The sequence below is a fragment of the Leucopleurus acutus genome (assembly GCF_964270905.1).
Source record: "Leucopleurus acutus genome assembly, chromosome: 1".
In the NCBI taxonomy this organism is placed as follows: Eukaryota; Metazoa; Chordata; class Mammalia; order Artiodactyla; family Delphinidae; genus Leucopleurus; species Leucopleurus acutus.
This window is the reverse complement of record NC_139142.1, coordinates 195,349,497-195,375,641: the sequence shown is the minus strand read 5'-3', so window position 1 is coordinate 195,375,641 and position 26,145 is coordinate 195,349,497. Positions and strand designations below refer to the sequence as shown.

General features: G+C 45.9%; 2 protein-coding genes across 2 annotated transcripts in view; one reads left to right on the top strand and one right to left on the bottom strand.

Moving 5' to 3' along the window:
* Positions 1-461: 461 nt before the first annotated feature.
* UCMA (upper zone of growth plate and cartilage matrix associated) lies at positions 462-10,180 on the top strand. Its single transcript, XM_082845920.1, has 5 exons — positions 462-571; positions 887-952; positions 1,037-1,132; positions 4,573-4,671; positions 9,829-10,180. The coding sequence occupies exons 1-5, from the start codon at positions 514-516 to the stop codon at positions 9,924-9,926; spliced, it is 417 nt and encodes a 138-aa protein (XP_082702046.1). The 5' UTR covers positions 462-513; the 3' UTR covers positions 9,927-10,180.
* Positions 10,181-22,451: 12,271 nt separating this feature from the next.
* MCM10 (minichromosome maintenance 10 replication initiation factor) overlaps positions 22,452-26,145 on the bottom strand; it is a gene marked incomplete at both ends in the record, with an annotated part of 28,508 nt that continues 24,814 nt past the window's right edge. Inside the window, 2 exons of the mRNA XM_082837508.1 lie at positions 22,452-22,535; positions 22,622-22,664. Coding sequence (XP_082693634.1) covers positions 22,452-22,535; positions 22,622-22,664 — 127 coding nt within the window. The remainder of the gene's footprint in view (positions 22,536-22,621; positions 22,665-26,145) is intronic.

The window sequence follows — 26,145 nt, the reverse complement described above, 5'->3', positions numbered from 1 at the left end:
CCCACGTGTCCATGCCAGAGTCACACTAAGGGGGGCTCTTCCAGCCTTACGGTCCCTCCTGGCCTGACAGCCGAGTCAAAGTCCCCCATTGAGCCCCCCGCATGCTTCAGCTTCCAGGACTAGAGTCCCCACCTCCCCTGAAGCAGATGCCAGGGGCTCTGTGAAATTTGCCCTTGGTCTTTGGAATCCTGACTCTGAGGCAACTCCTTGGGTGCGGATCTTGGAAAGGCCACTTCAGAACTGTCCTGGCTGAGGCTCCGATGACAGACTCTGCTTCTGTGTGGTTTGCAAGGTGCCAAAAACATCTCCGGTACTCTGGCAGGCGCGGCCAATGGAAGTCGTGGCCGGGACCCCTCCCACTCCCCACCCCCCACCCCCCTCAGTGGCATCCCAGCCTCCTGCCTCTCTCTCTCCTTCCTGATCTGCCTGACACAGTAGTGAGGACCTGGCAGCCTCAGGATCTGTAGAACCCTGTGTCTGCAGTTCCCAGACAGAGCCTCGGCCTTTGCAAAGATGGCCTGGAGACAGTTGTTCCTGATCTGCTGTCTCTCGGCCGTTGTGCTCCTGTCCAGTGAGTATGCGAGGCCCCAGGATGGCCTTGGTGTTAGGTGAGGCTGCTCAGGTGGCCAGGTAGAGGGTGTACCTTCTGTTAAGAAGGCTGTACCTGGGTGTGTGTGTTTGTGTGTGTCTGTGTGTATAATACAACACAGTACAGAGAAACCAGCACGCCTGGTGGTTTCTTGGGGAAGTTGGCTGTGTGGCTGGTATCTGAGGCATCCAGTCTCCAGGGCAAGTCACAGCCCTGGGAAGGACTGTCCCGGCCTGGCTCAGGGTGAGGGCTCCTGTCGGGGTGCGGCAGCCCTCACGCTGTGCTCTCGTCCCACAGCCCTGCGGGAGGGGACTGCTGTGGCGGTGGGCTCCAGGCGGTTGGCAGGACATGAGGTGCAGGAAGGTGAGTGCCGGGGCCACCCAGGGGGCTCCCGAGGTAGCCCTGGTGAGCATGTGCCGGTTGTGACCGGCTTCTCTCGGGTTTCAGGCGTGGAAGGGAAGATCTTCATGCAGGAATCAGATGCCTTGAATTTCCTCAAGAAGCGAGGCAAGCGGTCCTCCAAATCCCGAGAAGAGGTCAATGGTAAGGATGCCGGTGGCCTGCCTTCTGCTCTTGCCTCGTGTTCCTTCTCTCTCCCACAGTCAGCTGGGCCAGGGACCAAGGGCTCAACCTAGGCCCTCGGGTCTCAGTGACTGCAGCTCTGAATTAGAAGTTACATCACATTCCCTCGATTGTAGGTCACTCTTTGATTGGCTATGCTGCAGGGGTAAGAAACAAAGAGGATAGGGCCACACTGAATGCACTTAAGTGTTGAATTGCATCTCAGTTTCTGAAAGTTAAAAATGTTAAGGTCGGGGACGGGCGGCACTTCCCTGGCGGTCCAGCGGTTAGGACTCCCTGCTTCCACTGCAGGGGGCACGGGTTCCGTCCCTGGTCGGGGGACTAAGACCCTGCATGCCGTGTAGCAAGGCCAAAAAAAAAAGAGATATGGGAACATATGTATATATATAACTGATTCATTTTGTTGTGAAGCTGAAACTAACATACCATTGTAAAGCAATTATACTCCAATAAAGATGTTAAAAAAAAATGTTAAGGGGAAAATCTATGTTCAGTGGAGAGGGGACACAATAGCTCAGTGTGTGCTTTCCGGGTATTCACGGTGCACCCTACAGGCACTGTAAGCAGGGACGAGGGCACATGGGACCGGGAACTGGAAATGTGGGCTTGGTGACAGCTTTGCTGCTAAGTGGCCTTGACCACTTCTTCTCCCTGGGCCCGTTTCCTTATTTACAAGCCCCTGAAAGAGTGCTGTTCAGCCAGCAGTGTTTTTTTTTTTTTCTAGTTACTTTTTTTAAACATCTTTATTGGAGTATAATTGCTTTACCATGGTGTGTTAGTTTCTGCTGTATAACAAAGTGAAGCAGCTACAGATACATATATCCCCACATCTCCTCCCTCTTGTGTCTCCCTCGCACCCTCCCTACCCCATCCCTCTAGGTGGTCACAAAGCACCGAAATGATCTCCCTGTGCTATGCGGCTGCTTCCCACTAGCTATCTATTTTACATTTGGTAGTGTATATATGTCCATGCCACTCTCTCACTTCGTCCCACCTTCCCATTCCCCCTCCCCGTGTCCTCAAGTCCATTCTCTACATCTGCCGGCAGTGTTTTTAAAAGTCTTCACTTCCAATGCATTCGGGAGGCTTTTGAGCTCAGAAGTATGTCTGCTTCTCAGCCTGAAGTACGCCCTGGTATCCCCTGCTTGGCAGAGACCCTCATTTCCATGACCTGCCGACCCTTGAAGGGATTTGAGTTCTCTGTCCTTGAACTAGATTCTTCCAAGGACTCAGCTCTGACAGACTCTGAGTCCAAGGCTAGATTCGTTACTTATGTGTCTGTCTGAATAAACTCTTTGTGCCTCTCAGCACACTCAGCAAGGTAACTTGCTCAGTGAAAATAACAGGACTGTTTTCAAATGATGGGCAAGAAGTGAGATGAAAATGCTTGGAGATGAAATTCCCTTTCTTTTTTTTAAGTGGAGAAGTACAACCACACTGGGAAAATCTCCAGGCCTCGCACAATTTGGGATTTAAAGGTTAGCAAATGTCAAGAAACACTGAAAAGACTGATGGAGTTTGGGCAGTTCTTGACGGAAATGAGAGAAGCAAACTTTTGGCAGACTCCCAGCGGGGAACGTGCAGGAATTTAAGAGGCAAATAGTTTCCATTCTCTAAGTGGATTCAGAACCATGAGATGCATGATTAAGCCAGAGGTCTGTCACCCAGGTTGGAAGCTCGGGGTTTCAGTCGTGGGAACCCAGGACAGCCCGGTGAACACCTAGGATGCACCTGAGTTAATCTATTGTTACCTGGTCAACTCCGGTGATGGGTAGAACAATGCCCAGTTATGTCTGAGGTTCAGTAAAGGCAGGCAACACTTTGATAAACTTGAATCTGGAACCAGAAAACAGGCAATTCCTATCTCTAAGCTTCTGCCAGACTAAAGATGTAAAGGTGTGAGGGCAGAAATGGATGAACCTAGAAACTTATTTTACGCTGGAAAATCTAAAATCTAGAGAGGTTTTTTGAGGGGGCTACATTAGAGCAGATGAGGGACAGCTGCACCTGCTGGTGAGCTGTGACCTGGCAGCTCAGGTAAGGTTCCCTCTGGTAAGCTTCATGTTCAACAGCCAAGGAGTGTTTACGTGTTCTCAGTGGCAGTTTTCAGTTATCACTGGGGGTATTTCTCCAACCAGAGGCGTACCTTCAGCTTTATAATGTGAAACTGGGACTCCTCGTAAAAAAGTTTACAGCCAGCTTTACTGGAACGCATTGCCTCACAAACTAAGGGACACCTGAGGTTGGTCTTTTCATCATCAGGGAGTTTACCTGATCACCCCATATCCTGTACTAGTTATCTACTGCTGTGTAACAAATGAGCCCCAAATTGAGCAGCTTAAAACAACAAACATTTATTGTCCCAGTTTCTGGGGTCTAGGTCCAGCTTAGTTGGTGGCCTCAGGCTCAGGGTCCCTATGAGCTGTAGTCAAGGTTTTGGCTGGGGCTGCATTCATTTCAAGGCCTGATTGAGAGAAGATTCGCTTTCAAGCTCACGCACATGGCTGTTGGCAAACCTCAAGTCCTGCAGACTACTGGTCAAGGACACCAGTTCCTGCCATGAGTGGGCCTCTCCACAGGACAGCTTACAACATGGCAGCTGGCTTCCCTCCGAGGAAGAGCAAAAGTGAGAGATAGACAGATAGATAGACAGACCCACGAACCCAAGATGGAAGCCAGTCTTGTTTGTAACCTAATCTCAGAAGTCATATCCTGTCACTTCTGTCATATTTTGCCCATTAGAAGTGAGCCACTAGGCCAGTCCACACAAGGGGAGAGAGTCATCTAAGGGCATGAATATCAGGATCACCTTAGATTCCCTGGACCACATCCTTATACCCCGTGGCAATTTCTATCACAGCAGCCATAATGCTGGGTGTACTTTATTTTCATATCTTTCTCCTTAAGTGGATCACAGGCCCCTTAGGCAGAGGGACAGAATCTTTCTTACTTGACTTTTTAATCCCAGTGCTTAGTATATATTCTGGCCATGACAGGAGCGCAAAGATGCTGAATGGACTTGCAGGTTAATTAATGTGAAATTAAGTTGGATTATTCCCTCACAGAATTCATTTCTCTCATCAAATTCCTAGCTTCTAAGAGGACCAGCATGCTTGGATACACCATTCATTTTGCACCTGGAGCTAGATGGCTTCACCTTTTGGGGGTCTGTCCTCTCACTCACAAAACAAGGCAGTTGGATGGGACACTCCCCCAGGTCCCTCAGGTTTTAAAGTCTGTGTCAGGAGTGAACCATTTCAGTGAAGCCCCACTCTTAGCCCCTCACAAACAGCCCCTTTTGCACCTGATTAAGTTTCTCAGGCAGAATGATTAGTGTCCCCCTAAATGTGTGCGGCTGCCCCTATTCTTGGGGGCAACTCTCACCTCTTCCCCTCCCCCAGCGGAGAACAGGCAGAAGCTGCAGGCGGATGAGCTACGGAAAGAACATTACGAGGAACAAAGGAACGAGTTTGAGAACTTCGTGGAGGAGCAAAACGATGGTAAGAGCTCGTCAGCGAGTGACGTTGGGGAAGTGGACCTCTGCAGGAGAACCATGTGATTTGCCTGTACTTATCCCTAAATTTTAACTAGAGGAGGGAGGTAAGAGGAGGTCTACTTTCAATTCATATCTATGGGAGTCTCGGAAAACAGGGAGAAAGTCACAACAGTGGCTACAGAACTTGAGAAGAAATGGAAGAGGACAGAACACCACTGGCTTGGAGACTGTGGGGCTGGGGGAGTTTTTGGTTGATCGTATTTTCTCCTCCTACTTGTGTGTGTTCTGTCTTAGCAGCTGCACTCCTGGCTTAGTTCCCGTTAGAGCTGAGTTGGGAGGATTTCCAACTCACTTTCAAGGGCCTTGGATTTCCATCAATGTCATGGCTCTAGGAACTGCCCATCCTGGAAAACCTAGGCCTTCATTTACCTAGTTATTATCATCAGCATCGGGTGACCAGTGGAAGCAAACCAGGACAAGTGAACTCAGATGGCTCTGGTCACGGGAGCTCTGTACCCTCCCCACCTCCAGCGTCAACATCTACAGCCCACGGGGCGGCTCCCCTCACCCAGAGCAAGTTTTTATGGGGTTTGCGTGTTCCCTCACCCAGGGGGCCCCGAGCGTCTTGTTTGCAAAGCCTTGACCTTTGCCTCTGTGTCTCTCACCAGACAGTCAGCACACCTCATCCCCACCCTCTGGCCTTGGGAGACAGGGCTCCAGCCTCCTCCAGGAATGCTGGTTTCAACCAGGCCTCTGGGTGTGGGGGAGGGTGGAGGGGGAGGGAGGCTCTGCCTTTGAATCCCAGCCTCCCATGGGGGATGGGATTCGACTTGGTATCTATTAAGTGCCCTCAAGGGTCACCTATAGCAAAAAATCCATAGAACAGGGTAATAGGGATCAGACCAGGCAGGCCAATGTGTGTTTTTATTCCTTTTTCGGTCTCTTCCAAAACTTCAAGATTTAAATGCTTCCAAGTAAGTTCCTGGACGCAGGTGAGCTTGGACATAAGACCCCAGTTAAGGTGACCTTTGTTAGAGAAAGTCTGCAATTTCAGTTCCCAAGTTGTCAACCCCTCGCTTGCCTGCTCTGGTGGATTTGGGAGGTAATATGCCCTTAGGGCACCTCTTAGTGGAAAGGACACCATCACCAGGTATCAGGGGGCTGCAGGCCATGCCCATGGCCTTGCGGGTGGCACCTGGCTGAGCCCTGCAGACAGGTGTTGGGCAGGATCCCAGCAAATCAAACATCCTGGGGAAAGCTCAGACTGTACTAATTCAGAGGCAAATACTCCTGTTAAAGATTTGTTTACCTTGGTGGACAGCTTGGGGAGAAGCATTTAAAAAATGAGGATGTGGCCTCTAAAATTCCTTCAGTGTTTTTTTTTTTTTAACTCACAGTATTTTTTTTTTGCGGTACGCGGGCCTCTCACTGTTGTGGCCTCTCCTGTTGCGGAGCACAGGCTCTGGATGCACAGGCTCAGCGGCCATGGCTCACGGGCCCAGCCGCTCCGCAGCATGTGGGATCTTCTCGGACCGGGGCACGAACCCGCGTCCCCTGCATCGCCAGGTGGACTCTCAACCACTGCGCCACCAGGGATGCCCGACGTTAGTTTTTAAAGACTTCCTTGCATTTGTTGTCAACAAGACCCTATCCTCCAAGAGTAAGTTTCCGTGCTATGCTTTTTTTTTTTTTTTTTTTTTTTTGCGGTACGCGGGCCTCTCACTGTTGTGGCCTCTCCCGTTGCGGAGCACAGTCTCCGGAGGTGCAGGCTCAGCGGCCATGGCTCATGGGCCCAGCCGCTCCGCGGCACGTGGGATCTTCCCAGACCGGGGCACGAACACGCGTCCCCTGTATCGGCAGGCGGACTCTCAACCACTGTGCCACCAGGGAAGCCCCTAACTCACAGTATTAATAGCAGCATTTTATTTTGTGCATTTTTAAATGTTTCAGGTCCAAATCCCTAGCATCTGGATGAAAACCATTTCCTGTTTTCCCTCCCACGATAGATTAGGATGAGGGGTTAGGCACCTGAGGGATGCCAGGTCCTCCACCAAAGCCAGAGGAGACTAAGGTCAGGGGCCTCAGGCCTTGCCCATAGAGGAAGAGGCTGCAGGGCAGGGCACAGGCCTTCGGGGACTGTAGTGACAGCAGCCGTCGTCACTGGTTGAGCACTTGCCCTGCCAGACACTGTACTGAACCACGTAATGCTTACGACCAGCATCTCAGGTCTTACAATTGCCACTTTACAGTTTTAAAAACTCAAGCTTAGAAAGGATACATGAATAACCAAGGTGACATAGGTAGTGAAGGATTTAAATGAAGGCGAGTTTGCCAGCAAAGCCCATGTTTTTGTACCGACGGAAGACCAAATGCATAGAGGTCTTGGAGAGGTTCTTCAATCCAAGGACTGGCCCATGAGGATGGAGGGAGGGAGGGGGCAACGCAGAGCAGCTCAGCGGAGGTCGCCCCCCCTCACGAGCTTGATGAAAGAAGGAGAGGCAAAGAGGTGCAGGAGGCCCAGCCTGGCGGAGGGTAAACGCTGACAAAGGTGAAACTCACTTCAGCTTCCCCCCTTCCCTTGCCTCTGCCCCGGAACAGACCATGCACAGAGGCCAGGTTGCCGGAAACCTCCACCGTGAGCAGCGCTCAGAGCCCTTCTCTGAGGCGCCCACGTTCCCCGTCGGTCAGGACCCCGGGTTCGGTTAGCTCTCTTGATTGACAACGTCACCTATTCTCAGAATACTGGAGAGCAGCGGATGACGCTCTCTCCCCGAGGTACTTGCTGCATAAAAGCGAATGCTGAGAGATACCACGGGTGACGGGAAGGACTTGGGTTTCCAGTGGAGGAATTTTAGGCAGGTGGTCTGAAGGGAGCTTCCTGGACACCGGTGACCTTGCTGAGGGCCTGAAAACCCCACCTTAGTCAAAGGCCCCTCTACCAACCCACCCAGGATACTGGCCCTTGTCTGGGGAAGTGGGAGGGGCATGGTTAGAGTCTCACTCGGCTCTGTCACGGCTCCAGCTTGTAACTCTACTCGAAACCACCAACTTCAAGGCAAAAATAGCTGAGTTCTGCCTCTAAAAGCTCAGGATAAACAGTGTTGAACTCCCACTTCTAAGGCCTACGTGGTAGCAGCCCAGGTCTGCTTCCACCTTCAAAGCCGGAAGCCTGGGTCAGGCTATCCCAGGCTGGCTGCACGACGCCTGGCCACAAGTGGTCCCTACACGAAGGCTACAGTGTCCAGGCCTTGGGTCTTTACCAGCGAGACCTTCCCTTTGTCTCAATGAAATGGTCTAAGAAGAGTTCAGCATGATCTGGGAAGAAAATATCAGTTTTTATGTCAGAATCATGCTCTCAAGATTGGCCAAGGGTAGCTGCTCTACGTGGCCTGAGAAAGGTCTGAATGGCCCAAGGCTAACAGCCTGGGCTGACTCTGAGCTCCAGGTTTCCTCTGAGGAACCAAGTCCCTAAGAGGATTCTCAGCACCCAGGGTAGCGCCGACCCCAAGCTCACATAGAAGGAAACATACCCAGCAGACATGGCTCCCGCACACCCCGCGGTCACAAGGGCCCTTCCTGTTGTGGGCACCTGGCTCTCACAGGTGCTAAGGACCACGGGGACACCCACTTCCTCCACATCCTGAAGCCACCAGGCTGTCCTGTTTGCCCAATGCCACAGAGGATGCGTGTCACTAGCACCAAGGCAGGGTCACAGGCTTTTTGGTGAAGCCCACATTTGAGAAAATAGGCAAGGAAGACATTTTGAGTTTTGAATCCTTGCTATTACCTTCTATTAACTTTCTATCCTCTCAACGTTTTCTCCAAATACTCAAAAAAAAAATTGTGGTAAAATACCTAGAACACAAACTTTGCCACCTTACCTACTTTTAAGTGTACAATTCAGTGGCATTTAGTACATCCACAACCATCACCACTATTTCTTTCCAAACCCCTTTAATCACCTCAAACTAACTTTGTATCCATGATGCATTAACTCCCCTCTCCCCACAGCCCTGGAAACCTCTAATATATTCTCTGTCCGTACGAATTTGCCTATACTACATATTTCACAGAAGAGAAATCACATAATATTTGTCCTTTTGTGCCTGGTGTATTTCACTTGGCATGTTTCAAGGCTCATTCGTGTTATAGCACATATCAGAATTTCATTCCTTTTTATGGCTGAATAATACATACAGACATATCTATATATTCCTGTCTGTCTGTCTATCTATCATCTCACATTTTATCGATTCATCTATTCTTGTTTTAAGAACGGTTGGGTTAGTGGTAATTCTGTTTAACTTTCTGAGGGTGCTTTTTAAACACCGATAGCCTTGGGATATCTGCTCGCGCTTTAACGAGACAGTGAGTGTACCTAACAGTGAGTGACAGGCAGTCTTGAACTGGCATCAGGAGCCTAATTCTATAGCTTCACAAAGGCGTTATTCAGAAACATGTCTTATCAAAGACAGAAAAATCAGGACTTTCTTACTCATTAAAAACTCCCTTCTGCTCTTTTTAGCCTTTACTATGAAACATTTCAAACACATGGAAAAATATATAGTATAACAAACTCTCATGTAACCATCACCCAGAATCAGGGATTATCAAGATCTTCCTGCACTTGCTTCACCCACCCCTTTCCCCAGTTAGCTTTAAAAACATAACTTTATTTTTAAAGCTAAGAAACAGTAAGAAGGAACACCTTACTCATAATCCCATCACTCGGAATTGACAATCATTTCCATGAGTTTTTCAACAGTATGGTTTGCAGTCTGTTTTTCTGCTGCTGTGATTTTGGATTCTGTCTTAGTTGGTGTGTCTTTGGGCCAGTTTCTGCATGCGGCTCTTCGCCCTTCGCTGGCTGTACAGGGAAGGAACACTGAACTGAAGGCAGGGCCCCGGTCTCCGCTCTCTTGGCAATCAGCTCTGTGACGCTCACCTATCTGGGCCCGATCTGCATTAAAACGAGGCCTTCAGATTCGGCATCCTCTCAGGCCCTTCCAGCTGGGATTCTGTCTGTCATCCATGGACGCAGGCACAGTGGTTCATGTCACGTGTCACAGGCTGGGGTGGGGGGGGCTTTGGGCGGACTCGGTGGCTGCCCCCAGATCAGAGCCCTCCATCCTCACACGACGACTTCATCTCTCGTCCCCAGAACAGGAAGAGAGAAGCCGGGAGGCCATCGAGCAGTGGCGCCAGTGGCACAGTGACGGCCTGTACCCACCCTATCTCTACAACCGCCACCATATCTGACCTCAGCCCGATGCACCCAGAAGCCGGCACTTGACAAACCCGCCCACCCTCGGCATTCAGGCACCTCTTTTGCATACAAACAGGCCCCTTCCCAGGGCCTCAGCCTGGGGCCTTCTGTTCTCGTGGATGGAAACGCCCTGGCTTGCGCTTCTGGGCAGGTGAATTTCTGAGGTGAGCCAAGGCCTGTGGGGCATCACCCCTATGGTGGTTTCCCACTGCTTCACCATGGTTCCCACAGTGAGACTCCTGGCCCATAGAACAATGAAAGAATCACAGTAGAGAGAAAAGACCACGTGTCTGCTTATAGTTTATGAATAAAAACGCTGAGTCAACACTCTGTACCATCCTCTTGAATCTCACGCTGAGCCGCACCAGCTTGTCCCTCCCAGGTGACACTGGGCCTCTCCCGACTTGGGTGTCGGGAAGCTTGGACCCAGGAGCACTGCTCACTATTTCCGCAGCCTGTCTCAGCAGTCACGTGACTGGAAGGGACCTGCTAATGCAACTGTTTGGGAAAAACCATTCTCCAAAGCCCAGGTGCTTCTCATGTCTTTGAAAAAAGTCTTAAGGTTCAACGGTGGTTTCTTAATGGCATCACTCAGAGGCCAGGGTAAGAGCAAGGCCGGCAGTAACCAAAACTAGACAGCAGGTACGGTTTAGTTTTAGTATCACCTCCTTTTTCCTCATAGTATTAATTTGCTAGAGCTGCACAGCCAAGTGCCAGAACTGGGCGGCTTAGAACAATGAACATCTATTCTCTCGCAGCTCTGGAGGTTAGAAGGCTGAAGTCAAGGTGTGGGCAGGGCCACACGCCCTCCTAAGGCTCCGCGTGAGGGTCCTCCCTTGCCTCTTCCAGCTTCCGGGGGCTCAGTTGTTCCCTGGCTTGTGGCAGCGTCACTCCAGTCTCTGTCGTCACTGTCACTCGGCCTTTTCTCCCCATGTCTCCACACACTCTCCCCTCTGTGTTTCTGTGTCTCTTCTTATAAGGACAACAGTCATTGAGTTAAGGGCCCACCCTACCAGCCTCACTAACTTGATTATATCTGCAAAGACCCTATTTCTAAATAAGGTCAACACTCACAGGTCTCAGGGGTTAGACTTCCGCATATCTTTCTGGGGAAACAATTCCGCCCATAGCAGTGCCCTTTCTTCTGTCCCAAGGGCTCTGCCTTCCTGCCCCAGACTCTGCACGAGGCTGCTTCCAGCCTTGCTCCCAACTGCCTTCAGGAATTCCACACTAAGAATGCAGAAAACTCAGGAACAGCCTAAGTGGGCACCCCTGTGGGGTCAGGTCTCGAAGACAAAGCGGACTGTGGGTGAAGAATGAGCACCCACTCCTGGCCACCTCCCCGCCCCGCTCCTGGGCCTTGTGCCTCCACCGCCTTGACTTGGGTCCCAGGCTGGCTGCTCCAGCCTGCTTTGGAGGCTGGGTTTCCAGAACAGTAAAGGGCAACTTTGTTTCGAGGAAAAGCTGCTCAACTGTAGTAAAACCCCCCACCAGAGGTGGGACAATTAACTGGATCTGGACACTGTGCAATGAGGGCAAAGCAACTTTTTAAAAGCCTGGGATACAATCTTTAAAAACATTCAGTGATCAAGCAATTATGCACACTCCAAGCCGCCTCATGTAGAGCCAGCACTTTATCTGAAACCAGGTTGTCAGCGAACACCCCACCTACGCGATCTACGTTTTCCCACTGGCCACCCCCCGCCTTTGGGCCTGTCTTCAACAGACGGGCTCTTCAGGAAGCCCGCTGCCCCCCACGGCTCCCACTACAAGTACCAGGAGCTTCAACTTAGAAGGTGATAGCAGTGGAAGAAACTGGCATGAAATAAAAACTCTGCAGGTGCCTCAATATTTCATTACTGTTTTTTCTTATTACCTGATGAGACTGAAATTATTTGGGAGGAATGAGTATTCCCAAGTTTCGGAGCGTAAAGCTGAACAGACCAAAAGGGAGCTCTGCTATTTGTCCTCCATCTCTGCGATCTCTGGTCTACACTGGAGAAATCAGTCAGCTTGAGGGGAACATAGGTCAGAGATGGTCCTCTCTGAACTACAGGGCAGGAGCCTCACACACGCATCCCACCCGCCTCCTACTGCACCCTTGAAAAGAGCAGGACAGGGAGCCTTAGCAAACGGGCCAGACAGACCCCCTGGTCCAGGGTCTGTGCTCTCGGGGGCGGGGCCCCTCATGGTACCCGGCCACACACACAGATGAGAAATTCTTGCTACAGGCATGTAGGAACCACAGTGCCTCTGCTCAGCTCGGTTACTCAGGGAAGCGAGAGACAGGGTTGTCATGGGGCAGGTGCAAGTTCTGCTGACTGCTAGCTCAGGTCCTGAGTCAGGGCTGCCAGCGGCTGGGCCAGCAATCCAAGTGGGCCTGTGCTCTACCCGCATGAAATGCCCTCTTGGTTGACCAGGAGCCAGATGCCAAGCCAGAAGATCCAGCCCCTGACCTTTTAGGTTGGTAACCCCAACTGACGAGGGTGTGCGTGTGTTTTCACACACCCAGATGTACAACAGAGAAAAGGCAAAGCACTGCTCTCTCACCTCAGCCAGGAAACAAAGGAGCCACAGTCTGGCTCATATGGTGACAATCACACACCCAACGCCTTCTGACCGGAGGGCCAGGAACCAGGTGCACGGCAGCCCATGGAGTCTGACTCAAGGCCATACTCTGCAGCCACCTAGCTCAAAAAGCCTGCTGCTTACACAGGAGGGAACGCTGGGCCCATATAGATGTCAAATACCAAGAATGGTCTCGGTGAGTGGCCGGTTTAAAAGAAAAGCAGCGGGCTTCCCTGGTGGTGCAGTGGTTGAGAGTCCGCCTGCCAATGCAGGGGATGCAGGTTCGTGCCCCGGTCTGGGAGGATCCCGCATGCCGCGGAGCAGCTGGGCCCGTGAGCCATGGCCGCTGAGCCTGCGCGTCCGGAGCCTGTGCTCCGCAACGGGAGAGGCCACAGCACTGAGAGGCCCACGTACCGCAAAAAAAAAAAAAGAAAAGCAGCCTTTCCTTGTTTGTTCAAGAGCCAGGCTTGGCATGTCAGCTCTAGATAAAGAATTCTGGCAGAAGGAAGAATTCTATTACCTTGTTCTACCCCATCCTTAACAAGGGCCCCATTATCCCTCAGGGTTTTAGAATTCCTTCTCTCAGAACCAATTGCAGCCATTTCCTGGGTAGGAAGAAGGATGCCAAAGGAAACATGACCGGAATCGGGGTAGCTGAATTTCATAGGAATTAGTAACGGAGGATCTATATTTTCAGAGATAGGCTTTGTCAAAAGGGTGGCCTTTGGGACATTCTTCTAACTCTTCTCTGTTCTTTCCTTACCATCCCCAAGTCCTTTAGGGGTTCCAGGTAAGTGGTTGAAAACAAATTTTGTCAAACGATGAATTGGTGAAAACTCATTATTTTTTTCCACTAATTCTGTATGTTGTCATTTTATTTTCTTCTTCATCTTCTCCTTCTTCTTTTATTTTTTTGAGAGTGTGTGTGCTCCGGGGGAGATTTTGTAACTTATTATCATGTGCCTTTGTTTACTTAGATTTCTGGAAGGAGGTGGTAATTTTCCTAAGACCCAAAATGATTTTAAATTTTTTTTAAAAAAGTGTCATATGCTTTTTAAAAATATTTAGTTGGGAAAATTCATTTCTAATTCCTTTTCAATCATTACATTCTAATTCTTTGGCAAGTTTTTCATAATTTAAAAGTTCTTAAGGGATTTGTCCAAAAGCAAATTGGTTAAGTCTGGATATTCTAGTTCACAATTTTAACTGGTATACTCTGTGATCTTACAGCGTACTACCACTGTAAAAAAAGTTTTGTCCACTTTCCACGTTATTTTGATTTTTTTAATTAAAAATATTGTGCATAGGCAATGTATACACATGATTTAAATTTTTCACAGGAAAAAAAAGAATTCAATATCCTTTCCCTGTCTCCCAAAGAAAACCATCATCCCCAAGTCCTGAGCATCCTTCAAGTGACCTGTGCACATCTAAGTATCCAGCTATACTTCTTTTCCACTTTTATTTTTAAACTTTAAAATTCATTTTTGACCAGTGATGCCTACTTTACATATTAAACTAATTTTCTACCACTGAAAATCTGTATAGTAATTTATAGCTAAGCAGTTTTCATAAAGCCTTTTAAAGAAAAAGCTTCCTATGGGAACGGCGATATTTGAGGAGACATGACTGAAAAGAACACTGATTTAATACATAAAGCGAAAAGTGAAAAATATTTTTCTAGATAATTTCTCATTAATTTAGACCCGTAATAATGAGTTTCAAATAACACACTAGTGAGCCTGAACCATTTAGTGTGTAGGCTCCCAAATTAAAAACTTTCTAAATAAAATGACAACGTCATTAATATGAGGCAGTGAGGTCCGGGAGCCTTCGAGTATGATTTTATTAGCTCATGTTTGGTTTGTTTATCATGTACCCAGCACAGAATTGTAATAACAAGGTGCAAGATATTTTCTATTTTGTAAGCGGATTTAGATAATAAAAAACCCAAATATACCGTTAGATTGGTCCCTTGAAATCACTGCTGAAAAAGAGAGAATAGTACGTTCCTTTAGTAAGTCACTGAAGACAGCTTTTCTTGAACCTTTAACTCAAAGTGCACGAATGACACACAACTGGACACTACTTTTGTTTGGGCAAGATTAATAATTATGTAATAAAGTCAGCATCACCACCTGAAAATGTACTTAGCTCAGGACTTGAATCCACTTCCTCCTCTCAAGGTTGAGCCCACTAATGGTCAATTGATAACATCACTCCAGGGAATATAAGAGAAGACAAACAGAAAAACCACACCATTATTTAGAGATCTCATCCAACCTTACTCAAAATACTTCCTTGACACTTAATGGTGAAGGAAAATGCTTTCCTCCTCAGACTGGGAACAAGAAAAAAAAGTCATACAGGAAATGAAATGTTAAAACTTCTCAGGCAACAAGATCCCATATGAAAATCCTAAGGAATGTATAAAAAAGCTGCTATACTAGTAGGTAAGTTTGGCATGGTCCCAGAACACAAGGCCAATAGACAAATATGCATTGTATTTCTGTATACTAGCATGTATGCAGAATAATAATTGGAAATTAAACTGTAAAAAAATACCGTTTATGACACCATCAAAACTATTTAAAAATAAAGACAAAATATATATACAATCTGTACACTGAAACCACTAAACATTGCTGAGAAAATTAAAGAAGACCCAAATAAATGGAGAGGTATATTCACAGATACAAAATCTTAATATTAAAGACGAAACACAATCCTAATAAAAATTTCAGCAGGGTTTCTGGGGTAGAAATTGATAAGCTGATTCAGAAATTTACACTGAAACGCAAAGGACCTAGAATTGCCAAAACAAATTTTAAAAAGAACAAAGCCGGAGAACTAACACTACCTGATTCCAAGACTTATTATATAGCTTCGGTAATTAAGACAATGGTACCGGCATAAGGAATGACGTCCAGATTAATTTAACAGCACTAAGTCCAGAAGTAGACCCCCAAAATGTATGGTCAACTGATTTTTGACAAAGGAGTGAAAATAATCCAATGAGGAAATTATAATCTTTTCACTGAGTGGTGCCGTAACAAGTAAATGTCCATTTGGAAAACAAGGACCCACAACCCTTACCTCACAGCTTATACAGAAATTAACCTGAAATGGATCATAGACCTAATAGTAAAAGCTAAAACCATATTAAAAAATTCTAGAAGAAAATCTTTGTGATCTTAAGGCAGGTAAAGATTTCTTAGCTAGAATACAAAACACATGAACCATAAAGTGATAAAATGGGCTCCACCAAAATGACAAAAATGCTCTTTGAAAGACACTTAAAAAAATGAAAAGGCAAGCCACAAATTGGGAGAAAATATTCACCATACATATATCCACAAAAAGCACTTGTATCCAGAACATAGAAAGAATTCTTACAACTCAACCCAGTAAATAAGTAAACAGATATGTCACCAAAAGAGATATACAAACGGCCAATTGCAGGAAAAGATGTCATGAGGGAAATGCAAATTAAAACCACAATGAGATACCACCACACACCCATCAGGAATGGCTAAAACTGAGAAGACTGACAACACCGAGTACTGTTGAGGGTGTGGAGCAAATGGAACTCTGGTGCATCATCAGTGGGCATGTAAAAGGCCACTTCGGAAAACAGTTCAGCAGTTTTTTTTGTTTGTTTGTTTGTTTGTTTTGCGGTGCACGGGCCTCTCACTGTTGTGGCCTCTCCCGTTGCGGAGCACAGGCTCCGGACGCGCAGGCTCAGCGGCCATGGCTCACGGGCCCAGCCGCTCCGCGGCATGTGGGATCTTCCCGGACCGGGGCACGAACCTGCGTCCCCTGCATCGGCAGGCGGACTCTCAACCACTGCGCCACCAGGGAAGCCCCAGCAGTTTCTTATAAAGCTAAACATACTTACCAGGAATCCCACTCCTAGATATTTACCTAAGAGAAACAAAAACATATCCATAGAATGACTTACACCTGAATATTGCTAATGGCTTTATTCGTAACAGCCCCAAACTGGAAACAAGCCAACCCAAATGTCCATCTACAGGTGAATAAACAGTGACATATCCATACAGTTGAAATACTCAACAATAAAAAATGAACTATGGACACAGGCAATAACATGGATTTATTTCAAAATATGCAGCGTGAAGTATAAGAGTACATTCTGTATGATTCCATTTATATGAAACTCTAGGAAAGACAGATCTAAGCAGATTGTAAACAGATCAGTGACGGATGGGACCAGGGCATGTGGCCTGACTGGGAAGCGGCAGAGGCAACTTTTTGGGGTGGTGGGAATGTTCTCGATCTTGCTTGTGGTGGTGGTCATGTGGATGTATAAATTCATCAAAATTTACCAAACTGTACACTTAAGATGTGTGCCTTTTGCTGTGTGAAATTTAGCCCTTAATAAAGTTGACTTAAAAAAATACCAATAGAGAAGTCTCTGCTCAAGCAACATTACCACAGACTTGATTGCAATCCTGGTTTCTTCCCATAGTTTCAAATCACTTAATTTTCTAATCTGCAAAATGGGGACACTCCCGATCTGGCCCTGTTTGGGAAATATTACACAGTTGCTCCTCATTATTTGTGGATTCCATGTTTTTCCAAATTCACCTAATTGCTAAAATTTATAAAAGCAATAAATGTGGTGTTTTTGTGGTCACTTACGGACATGCACATGTGCAGACCAACGAGAAATCTAAGTTGTTCTCAGCTGAGGTAGAACAACAACTTTTGCTGGTTTCAGCTCTGATGCTGTAAAAAGATGTCCTTTTCATGCCACGTTCATCACATTTTTGTGCTTCTTTGGTGTACTTTTGCTGCTGAAAATGGCCCACAGGCATAGTGCTTAAGTGTTCCTGAGGGCAAGAAGGCTGGGATGCACCCTCTGGAGAAAAAGCGTGTGATGAGATCAGCTTTGTTCCATTAGGAGATACACTGCTGTCGGCTGTGAGTTCCATGTTAATGAATCGACGATACATATTAAATAAGGTGTTTTTAAACAGAAACACACATAATACAAGGTTATGTATTGATCCGGTGAAGAAGACGTGACCAGAGGCTCAAGGGAACCTAAGCCTGTATTTCCTCTAGGAGCAGCGATTGGGTATCTGCTAGTTCAGCTGGTGACTTTATGAGACATAATTACTGTGAATAACAAAAATCCACTCTCTATGTATTTCTAGTTCTTCCTTTCTTTGGTGAAATGGCTTTGAGTTTTCACCACCGCGATTACTGATGTCCTGCTTTTCTCCAAAATGCAGGTCAGTCTTACTGGATACATGGTCTGACTGTGCAGGACATGGCAGGCCTCTCCCCCATTTTGACCTGGAGAGTTCAGCTGTGTGGCTATACTGTCTTTAATTTTCTAAAATTCCACAGCTTTTTCACAAACTGCTGCCGACTTATGCCAACTGATTTCTTCCACCTTTTGTGCCTCTCTGTTATTTTCTTTAGATATATCACCGTTTCTTTCTTCAATATTGGCAAATACAGAATCTCATTTTGGGGGTCAGTCATCCGTCTTTTGAGTGGTGCTGTTTGCAAATCTCTCCTCGTGGCACCTGAGATGTCTGTTTTACCTGTAAGAGCAGAGGCTCTGATGGGCTGCTAGCAGTGACAACTTAGGCAAACAGACTTAGTCTCCTGATTTTAAAAAATTAATGTTGTCAGACACATTTAATCTCTTATAAACATCAAGCTTTACTTCTATCATCAACTTTTACACAAGAACCCAATCGTTCAATCACTGCCTGTCAACTTAGCTATATATCAACTTGAAATGCTTTTAGAAGTTGAAAACTTGGAAAAATTTTAAGAGTGGAAACTTTAAATGTTTTAAGTTCCCTTTGGGGACAATTCCACACCAATCATTCAGAAGCTTCTTATTTGCTATTCTGGATATGTTATCTACATTAGTTCAGTTTTCCTTTTGTTGTTTGGAAAGGGAAAGTATGGTTTAACAAAACTCAAGAAAAAGATGATTTTCTTTAAAAAGCCACTTAATTCCTCTAAACAGAAAAAAGCATAGGGAGTTCCCTGGTGGCCTACTGGTTAGGATTCTGGGCTTTCAGTGCCGTGGCCCAGTTTCAGTCGCTGGTCGGGGAACTGAGATCCTGCAAGCCTTGTGGCACGGCCAAATAAATAAATAAATGAATAAAATAAACCAAAAAAGAAAATAAAGGAAAAAGGCATAGAAAAAAAATCTATTGTAAAGATCAGAACATTGTGATCAACCATGAAGGACATGGCCAGCTTTTGTGTACTAACTTAGACCACCGTGTGCTTACTCTCTTCTGATGGCCCGTGATTATACAATAATCTCTACGTTGTCAAAGACAGCATAAGAAAAAAACACACAGTTTGGATTTATATGAAAGCATTTAATACACATTGATAAAGAAGGTGGCAGGATTAAAGACTTGCCTCACGATGAATCACGTTTTCAATGCAAACAAGTGCGTGCCTCCTCCAGCCCACCCATCCCTTCCCATCCCTGAATATTCTCTCTCTCTCTCTCTCTCACACACACACACACACACACACACACACACACACACACACAAGGCAACCCAGTGGAAGCCCCCCAACACCTAGAGTAACTGAGAAGTAACTCAATTATATTTTTAATTATTTAAAATGTAAAAATCAAATTTAAAAACAGAGGGCATCTAGGTTCAGCTCACCCATTAACCTTTATAAGAATGTTACTACATGACTTATACACAATATACAAGTGAATCCGGACTCTGACAACACCCTTGGTTCAAACGAGAACAAGTTGCTTACATAGGAAGGGGCTCCTCAAAGAGCAACCTGGCATTCAGTGTCCAGGCAGCTGCTCAGTAGTGACCTACTTCAGATCCATAGCTCTCTTTTAGGTTTATGGGACAAACACATCTACTCAAGATGAGCCATCAAAAATATCAGAATTTCAAGTGCTTTTGGTTCTTTTTGAAACGTAAACATTTTCTCTGTTAAAAATTAAAGAAAAAAACCACACACACACCTCCTGGAAAGTGAAATACTCCTAAAGATATAGCTATAAGGATGTGACCTTAGGGGGAACGCAAGCGTCAGACACAGCACCTTCTATGCACAGAGAGCAGACTTCGATGAAATCTAAGGCATGTGAAATTTATTTCTGGCTCTCAGAAACATAAATCAACCATCTCTCACAACCACCTTATGTCCCTACTGTAATACCATCTTGGGGGAAACCTAAATTATTCCTAGCTAGAGTTTAAATCCCAATATAATAATCCTACCAATTGACCCAATCTTTAAGTGGCATTCACTTGGGTCAAACGGTATTTGGAAAATCAGGTCGCCCAGGCAGAGGACTGTCCTAAATGGAATTTTCTGGTAGTAACCTGCGTGAGGTTTGACCTATACTTCTATTTTTTTGTTTGTTTGAACAATTCAGAAAACATTAAGTTCCTTGTATTCACAGTTTGTAAAATCCCTCCACCCACCCAACATTCACTGAGCACCAGTAGGTCAGCACTATGTTTGGCACCTGGAAATTGAACCACACTAAAATATACAAGCTAGCAGGTGACATGGATAAACAAACCCATTACAGTAAGTTCCCTGCCAGAGCAATATTCAAAATACAGCAACAACCTGGAGGAAGGAGCGCTGACTGCTCCCGGGGACACTGGGCAGGCGTCACAGAGAAAGCATGCGCAAGCTGCTTATCTTGTTTTTTCCTTTCACCATGACATCTTACAACAAAGTGGCAGTACAGAGATGGGCAGTAGTCTCCACGTCCCCATGACCCGCTTTAACAGTAACTCAGCCACTTGTGGCTCACCGAAAGCCCCGTTGCTGCCTTCCATCCCTTTATTTTGCTTTGAAAGCCAATCCTCGACATTTTTATCATTTCACCCATAAATACTGAGCTGTGTTTGAGGAATGACCTGGAAAGGATCTTCCATGAGTAACATTCACCTCCCCATCTATTCTTCTGCCGGTCACTCTAACAGAGTCATATACCCTGATTCCTGACGGTGACTCCCAAGCCTGGGCTGGTTCAGGGCAAAGACCCAAGACATTATGGGTGCCTCTGAGTTGGCTGAAGGACAAGACGGAGCTGACCCAGTGAAATCCCATCGTGCCTTATCTGGAATGCTGACCGCATTCTTCTGGCCCTTGGTCCTCATAAAATTGCTATTTCTTCAGAAGCATATTGAGCACCTAATGTTTGTACCAAATGGTGGCTACAGTCCACATTCCCATGTGCCCTTAGCAACCTCTGGGGGAACCTCAAACTGTATGGGTCTTGCCCTGTGGGCCAAGCTGCCCCAGAGTTGCTTCCTGCCACCGCCTTGATCTCCCTTGGGTGGGAAGCCTGGTGCATCTGAACGTCTGGGCTGTCTGTCTCCCACCTCTTCAGAGTTTCCCCTCAACATCCATGCAGTTAGTTACCTAACCCGGAACGCTACCCTGGACTCCCTCTCCGGCACAATCTGTCTGTTCCTTTAAGGCCATCCACCACTGTCCACCTCCATCATCACCCTTCCGTTCAGGCTGCCGTTCCTTTCCCTCAGGTGCTGCGATCTGCCAGCATCGTTCTGCCTTTAGCACCCCTGCCCCCGCCTCATTCTCCACGCAGCAGCTGAGTGGTATGAGAGAGCACCCTGCTGAAAACCGTCTCGTGGGTCCCAGCACACACAGGACCAAGACCCATGTCCTCACCACAGCCAAGGAGGCACTGCAAAGTTCAAGGTCTGCCACCGCCTCCTTCTCCAGCCTCACCTGCGACACCGCCTCCCGACCCGCAACCAAACTCTCCTTTCAGGGCCTGCTTTCTCGGGTCTCTGTGCTTTTACCTGGGAAGCGTAACAAAAGCCGCACCTATGAGCCCTTGCGCATACGCGCTATCTCACATGAGTCCGCGCCACCAAGACATCATCGCCTTCGTTTTGCAGACGGGGAAAGTGAGGACGGGCACCTCGGCTGAGGACACAGAACTAGCGAGCAGAAGGGCTGAGACTCGGGCGTAACCACGAGTCCCAGGCTGCCCCTCACCCTGCAACATGCAGCGATCCCCGACCTATAATTCTTAACGTGTATGATAAAGCATATCTGCAAATCCCAAACTCCAGAGGATTCTCCTTGTGGGATATTTCTGTTCTCCAATTGGGCTTCATGGCCTCTCAAATTTTATGTTTGTTTTGGTTAGAGGTTTCACTTTCTTTAAGCCATATTTAAATAAAGCCACATTTTAAAATGATGAGATTTTAGGCATTTCCATTACAGAGCTCCACGATATTCTAACAGCATAGAGACCATATAGATATGAATTGAAATGCCAAGTGGGTCAGTGACTTGATTTCCAAGAACAAAAGAGAGGTAACAGTGGAATCAACAGAAGGAACCCAGCTTTTAATATCAATACAGCAAGACTCTCTATCAAGGGCGACGGTCATAATTTTCTAGATGGCAAAACATTGTATTATTTTTAGACTTTGAGTGCTCAAAGACACATTTCAAGATCATTTAGTCCAACCTTCCTCATTTTACATGTGAGGAAACTGAAGCCCAGAAGTTAGGCAGGTTACCTGAGCTAAATTCATTCTTTTGTCTCTGGGTGTCCACATAAATACCAGAACCTTAATGTGATCAAGAAGCAACACTGCATTCTCTACAACCCAAGAGAGAGAAACACAACTCTCTATCTACCTTCCAGTTTGGGGCATAAAAACTGTGAATTCTGCCATCAGTACTGAGAACAGGGAAGACAATGATACCTTGAATTTCCACTTAAAGGTCAACATTAAATTTGATGTTAAACCAACACAACCGAGGAAGGAGGCAAAGCTGTAGGCTTAGCAAGTATTCGTTCTGACTGTGTCAATCAGGAACAGGGGCAATTCAGAGCCAATACTCTTGCTTTTCCAGAACCACAAGAAGCAATGTAGGCTGTGGGTACCTGTTTGAAGTCGGGGCTATTTAAGGCTATTCAGGAATTTGGCGTGTTCTTCTCCTCTTGGTAACAGGGTTTCTCCTCCTATCTTTGGACCTGTCTTTTCCTAGAAAAATAAAAATAGTTTAATAAGAAATGGGTCAATATTATTTGCATGGGTCACTAAAACCCATCACCTTGCAGATGACATACCTTTAACATTCCGTCCCGTTCCCACTTGAAGAGGCCACAATTACTGAAACAGAAAAGATGGGATTGACTCAGCAGTGAGGTTATGGGCCCATAGACATGAAAATAATAGCGCTCCCTGCACTTGGGGGAAGATCTCCCCCATTTAAGCAGAAGCTGATCAAGGTGACATTCATATTCCAGGCTATGCTCTATTGCTACTGAAAATACTCCAGTGACTTGAGAAACGGTCTTCAACTCTGCAGTAAGCTAGATACTTCAGAGAAGGAATTTCAAATGGTAGTATAACAGGGCTACACATGCTATAGGTGGTGAGTGCAAGCTTGGTTTCCAGTGCTGATCACTGGGAAGACCCTTGGATCGAGGAAGCCAGCCTACAGCTACGTGCAGCCTATGGCTTGCCCCTTTTTCTCCTGTTCTGGAACTAAAAGGCTGTGATAAGAAAGGATTACTCTTCCTTCTGGTTTGAACAATCCTCCCCCCTCCCCCTTTTTCAGTAGTAAGAACAGGGAAGACAGTGCTATCTTGATTTTCCACTCAAAGGTCAATGTTAAATTTGGTGTGAAACCAACACAACAGGAAGGAAATCTTTTCATAACCCAGAGATTTTTCACTCTCTTCACTCAAAGGGCCTGGAGACTCTCATTCTCACTTTCTAACATGGTAGGTGAATCCAGCCCCGAGGAGGCATTGGGATGCTATGGGGAAAGCTCATTGTCTATGAAGTTTACTCTGGAGAAGAGAGAGAGAAACAGAAAAGAAATATAGTGAAGCCGTGGGACTATGTCTCCCAGCAGCTTTGGATCTGAGAGGGTCCGGGCTGTAGGGGTCACCCCACCAGCCTCATCCTTCCTCCCCATCTGGCTTAGACTCCACTCCCGCCCTGAGCATCAGCTGCCCGAGAACTTAGCCCCGAGCCTCTCCACCACCTTCCCCAGCTAGAGACCAACTGAATGTCTACTGAGAGACTTTCGTGGCCTACGACCAGATCAGTGATGATATTACGCACAGCTTACTGTCAGGGGTTGGCAATTATAACACAAGGGCCAAATCCAGCCTGCCACCGTTTTCGTGAGGTTTTGCTGAACACAGCCAAGCCTCCTTGTTTGAGCATCACCTATGGCTGCCACAAGAGAGGTGAAACAAACCACAGTGCCTGCCTAAGATATTTACTATCTGCCTTTCACAGAAACAGTCTGCCCATTTCTGCTCGAGATCAAGAATTGACGAGAGACCAGAGAAAGCAGATGTTAACAAAAATAACAGTGCCACCTGGAGGCTGAAAGGCATCGTGTTCTTCCATTTGAGTTGTACTTACTGCTTATCCTCCATGAACACATTTCTCTGATAATCAAATGTTTTACACAAGCTCTTGCTGTTACAATATTTTGGAGAGAAGTCAGATATCAATATACAAATAGCTACTTAGAACAATTCTAACCTAGATTGTAAAAAGATGCATAAACCAACTCCTGACAAGGTGATGAACTAGCCCCCACCCTCATCCCAAATCAGCTTTGGAGAAACTGGAAATGAATGGAGTTAGGGGTCCAGGAAATAAACAACCAAAACGAAATGAGCAAACAAAAAGGTAGCGAGAATATCCTGGTGAAGAGGTGATAGTGAGATTGCCTCAAATTCCAAAGAATCAACATCATACAAATTATGTCCTTCAAGAATAACACAATAAAGTTAGAAATTAATAACAAAAAAGATAAAATCAATCCCATATATATTACTAACTCTTGGGTCAAAAAGGAAATCATCCAAGACATTAAGAAATAATTTTAACTAAGTATCAAACTTTGCAGGTGACTGCTAAAGCAGAACTACTTAGAGGGAAATAGGAGCTTTAAACTGATTTATGAGGGGACTTCCCTGGTGGCACAGTGGTTAAGAATCCACCTGCCAATGCAGAGGACATGGGTTCGAGCCCTGGTCTGGGAAGATCCCACATGCCGCGGAGCAACTAAGCCCGTGTGTCACAAGTACTGAGCCTGCGCTCTAGAGCCTGCGAGCCACAACTACTGAAGCCCGCGCACCTTGAGCCCGTGCTCCGCAACAAGAGAAGCCACAGCAGTGAGAAGCCCGCGCACCTCAACGAAGAGTAGTCCCCACTCGCTGCAACTAGAGAAAGCCCACGTGCAGCAACAAAGACCCAACGTGGCCATAAATAAATAAATAAATAAATAAATAAATAAATAAAACGCTGTTGGAAAAATGGTGCCAATAGACTTGCTCAACTCAGGGTTGCCACAAACCTTCAATTCATTTAAAAAAAATTGATTTATGAGGCAACAAGAAAGGTTACATACTAATAAGTTGAGTTTAAGCTTTTAACTGAAGAATGTACACAAAACGGTACAAAGCAAACCCAAAGAAACAATAAGTACATAAAGATAAGGGTGGAAATCAGGAAAACAGAAAGAAAATCAATAAATGTTTAGAAAACTACAAGATGGTGTTCTGAAAAGGTTAACAGAATGCAGAGACTTCTATCAAGGTTGACTCTGAAAACAGAAGAACAAAAACAACAGAACAAAATACAGTAAATACCTGTTAATAAAATATAGCAAGTAACAGACTGAAAAAAGTACATTAGGGACAACTAAATATTAATAAGTTTGAAAATCTAAATGAAATGGATTCCTAGAAAAATATAAAAAGTTGAAATTGGTAGAAAAGAGACCATGAAATTGAAATGGTAATCAAAGCCACTCCTTTCTTCCAAGAACAGGGCCTAAATAATTTTATAGCTGAGATTTACTAAACTTTCAAGAAATAATTGCTAGTTGATAGGTTATTTCAGGAAGCTGCCCAATTCGTTTTATAAGGCTCACATAATCTTGGTTTGAAAACGAGATAGGTCTATATAAGAAAAGGAAAAAAAAGGTCTAATTCACTTATGAATAGATATAAAAATCACATATGAAATATTAGCTAATTGATTATAACAGTGTGCTGAAATAAAAAAGTCATCAGGATAAGTCGTGCTTATCCAAGGAATAAAAAAGGAAAGTTCAACTTCAGAAAAACTTAACAAAGTAATGTACCACATTGATAAATCAAAGGAAAATAAGAAAAGATATCTAACAACACTCATAGTGAGTGAAGAAGGGGACAGAGAAGTACATAAATTAGGAGAGCACTGAACGCACCAAGGACAATGTTCTACAAACTGCACCCCGAACTGCACAGGTATTCCTCAGGCTGTTCTACATGAAGCATGCCCCCTGAGTAGTCAAACACAGCAGCTCTGCCTCTGTATCCAAAATTCCCCCCCAAAGTAAAAGCAAAAGTCCCTTAAAACACACATACTCACATATTATAAAAATTTAAACAAATAACTCTTTACAGCAGAGAAAAAAAATTCCCTATCCAAGCCCCCCACAAACACACATATTTCACCAACCCACCATACGCAGGCTCCATTTATTTATTCAACAAACATTTCTGATAACCTACTATGCACTGGGCCCTATATTTAGTATTGGGGATACAGCTGTGAAAGGGGCAGGGTCCCTTCC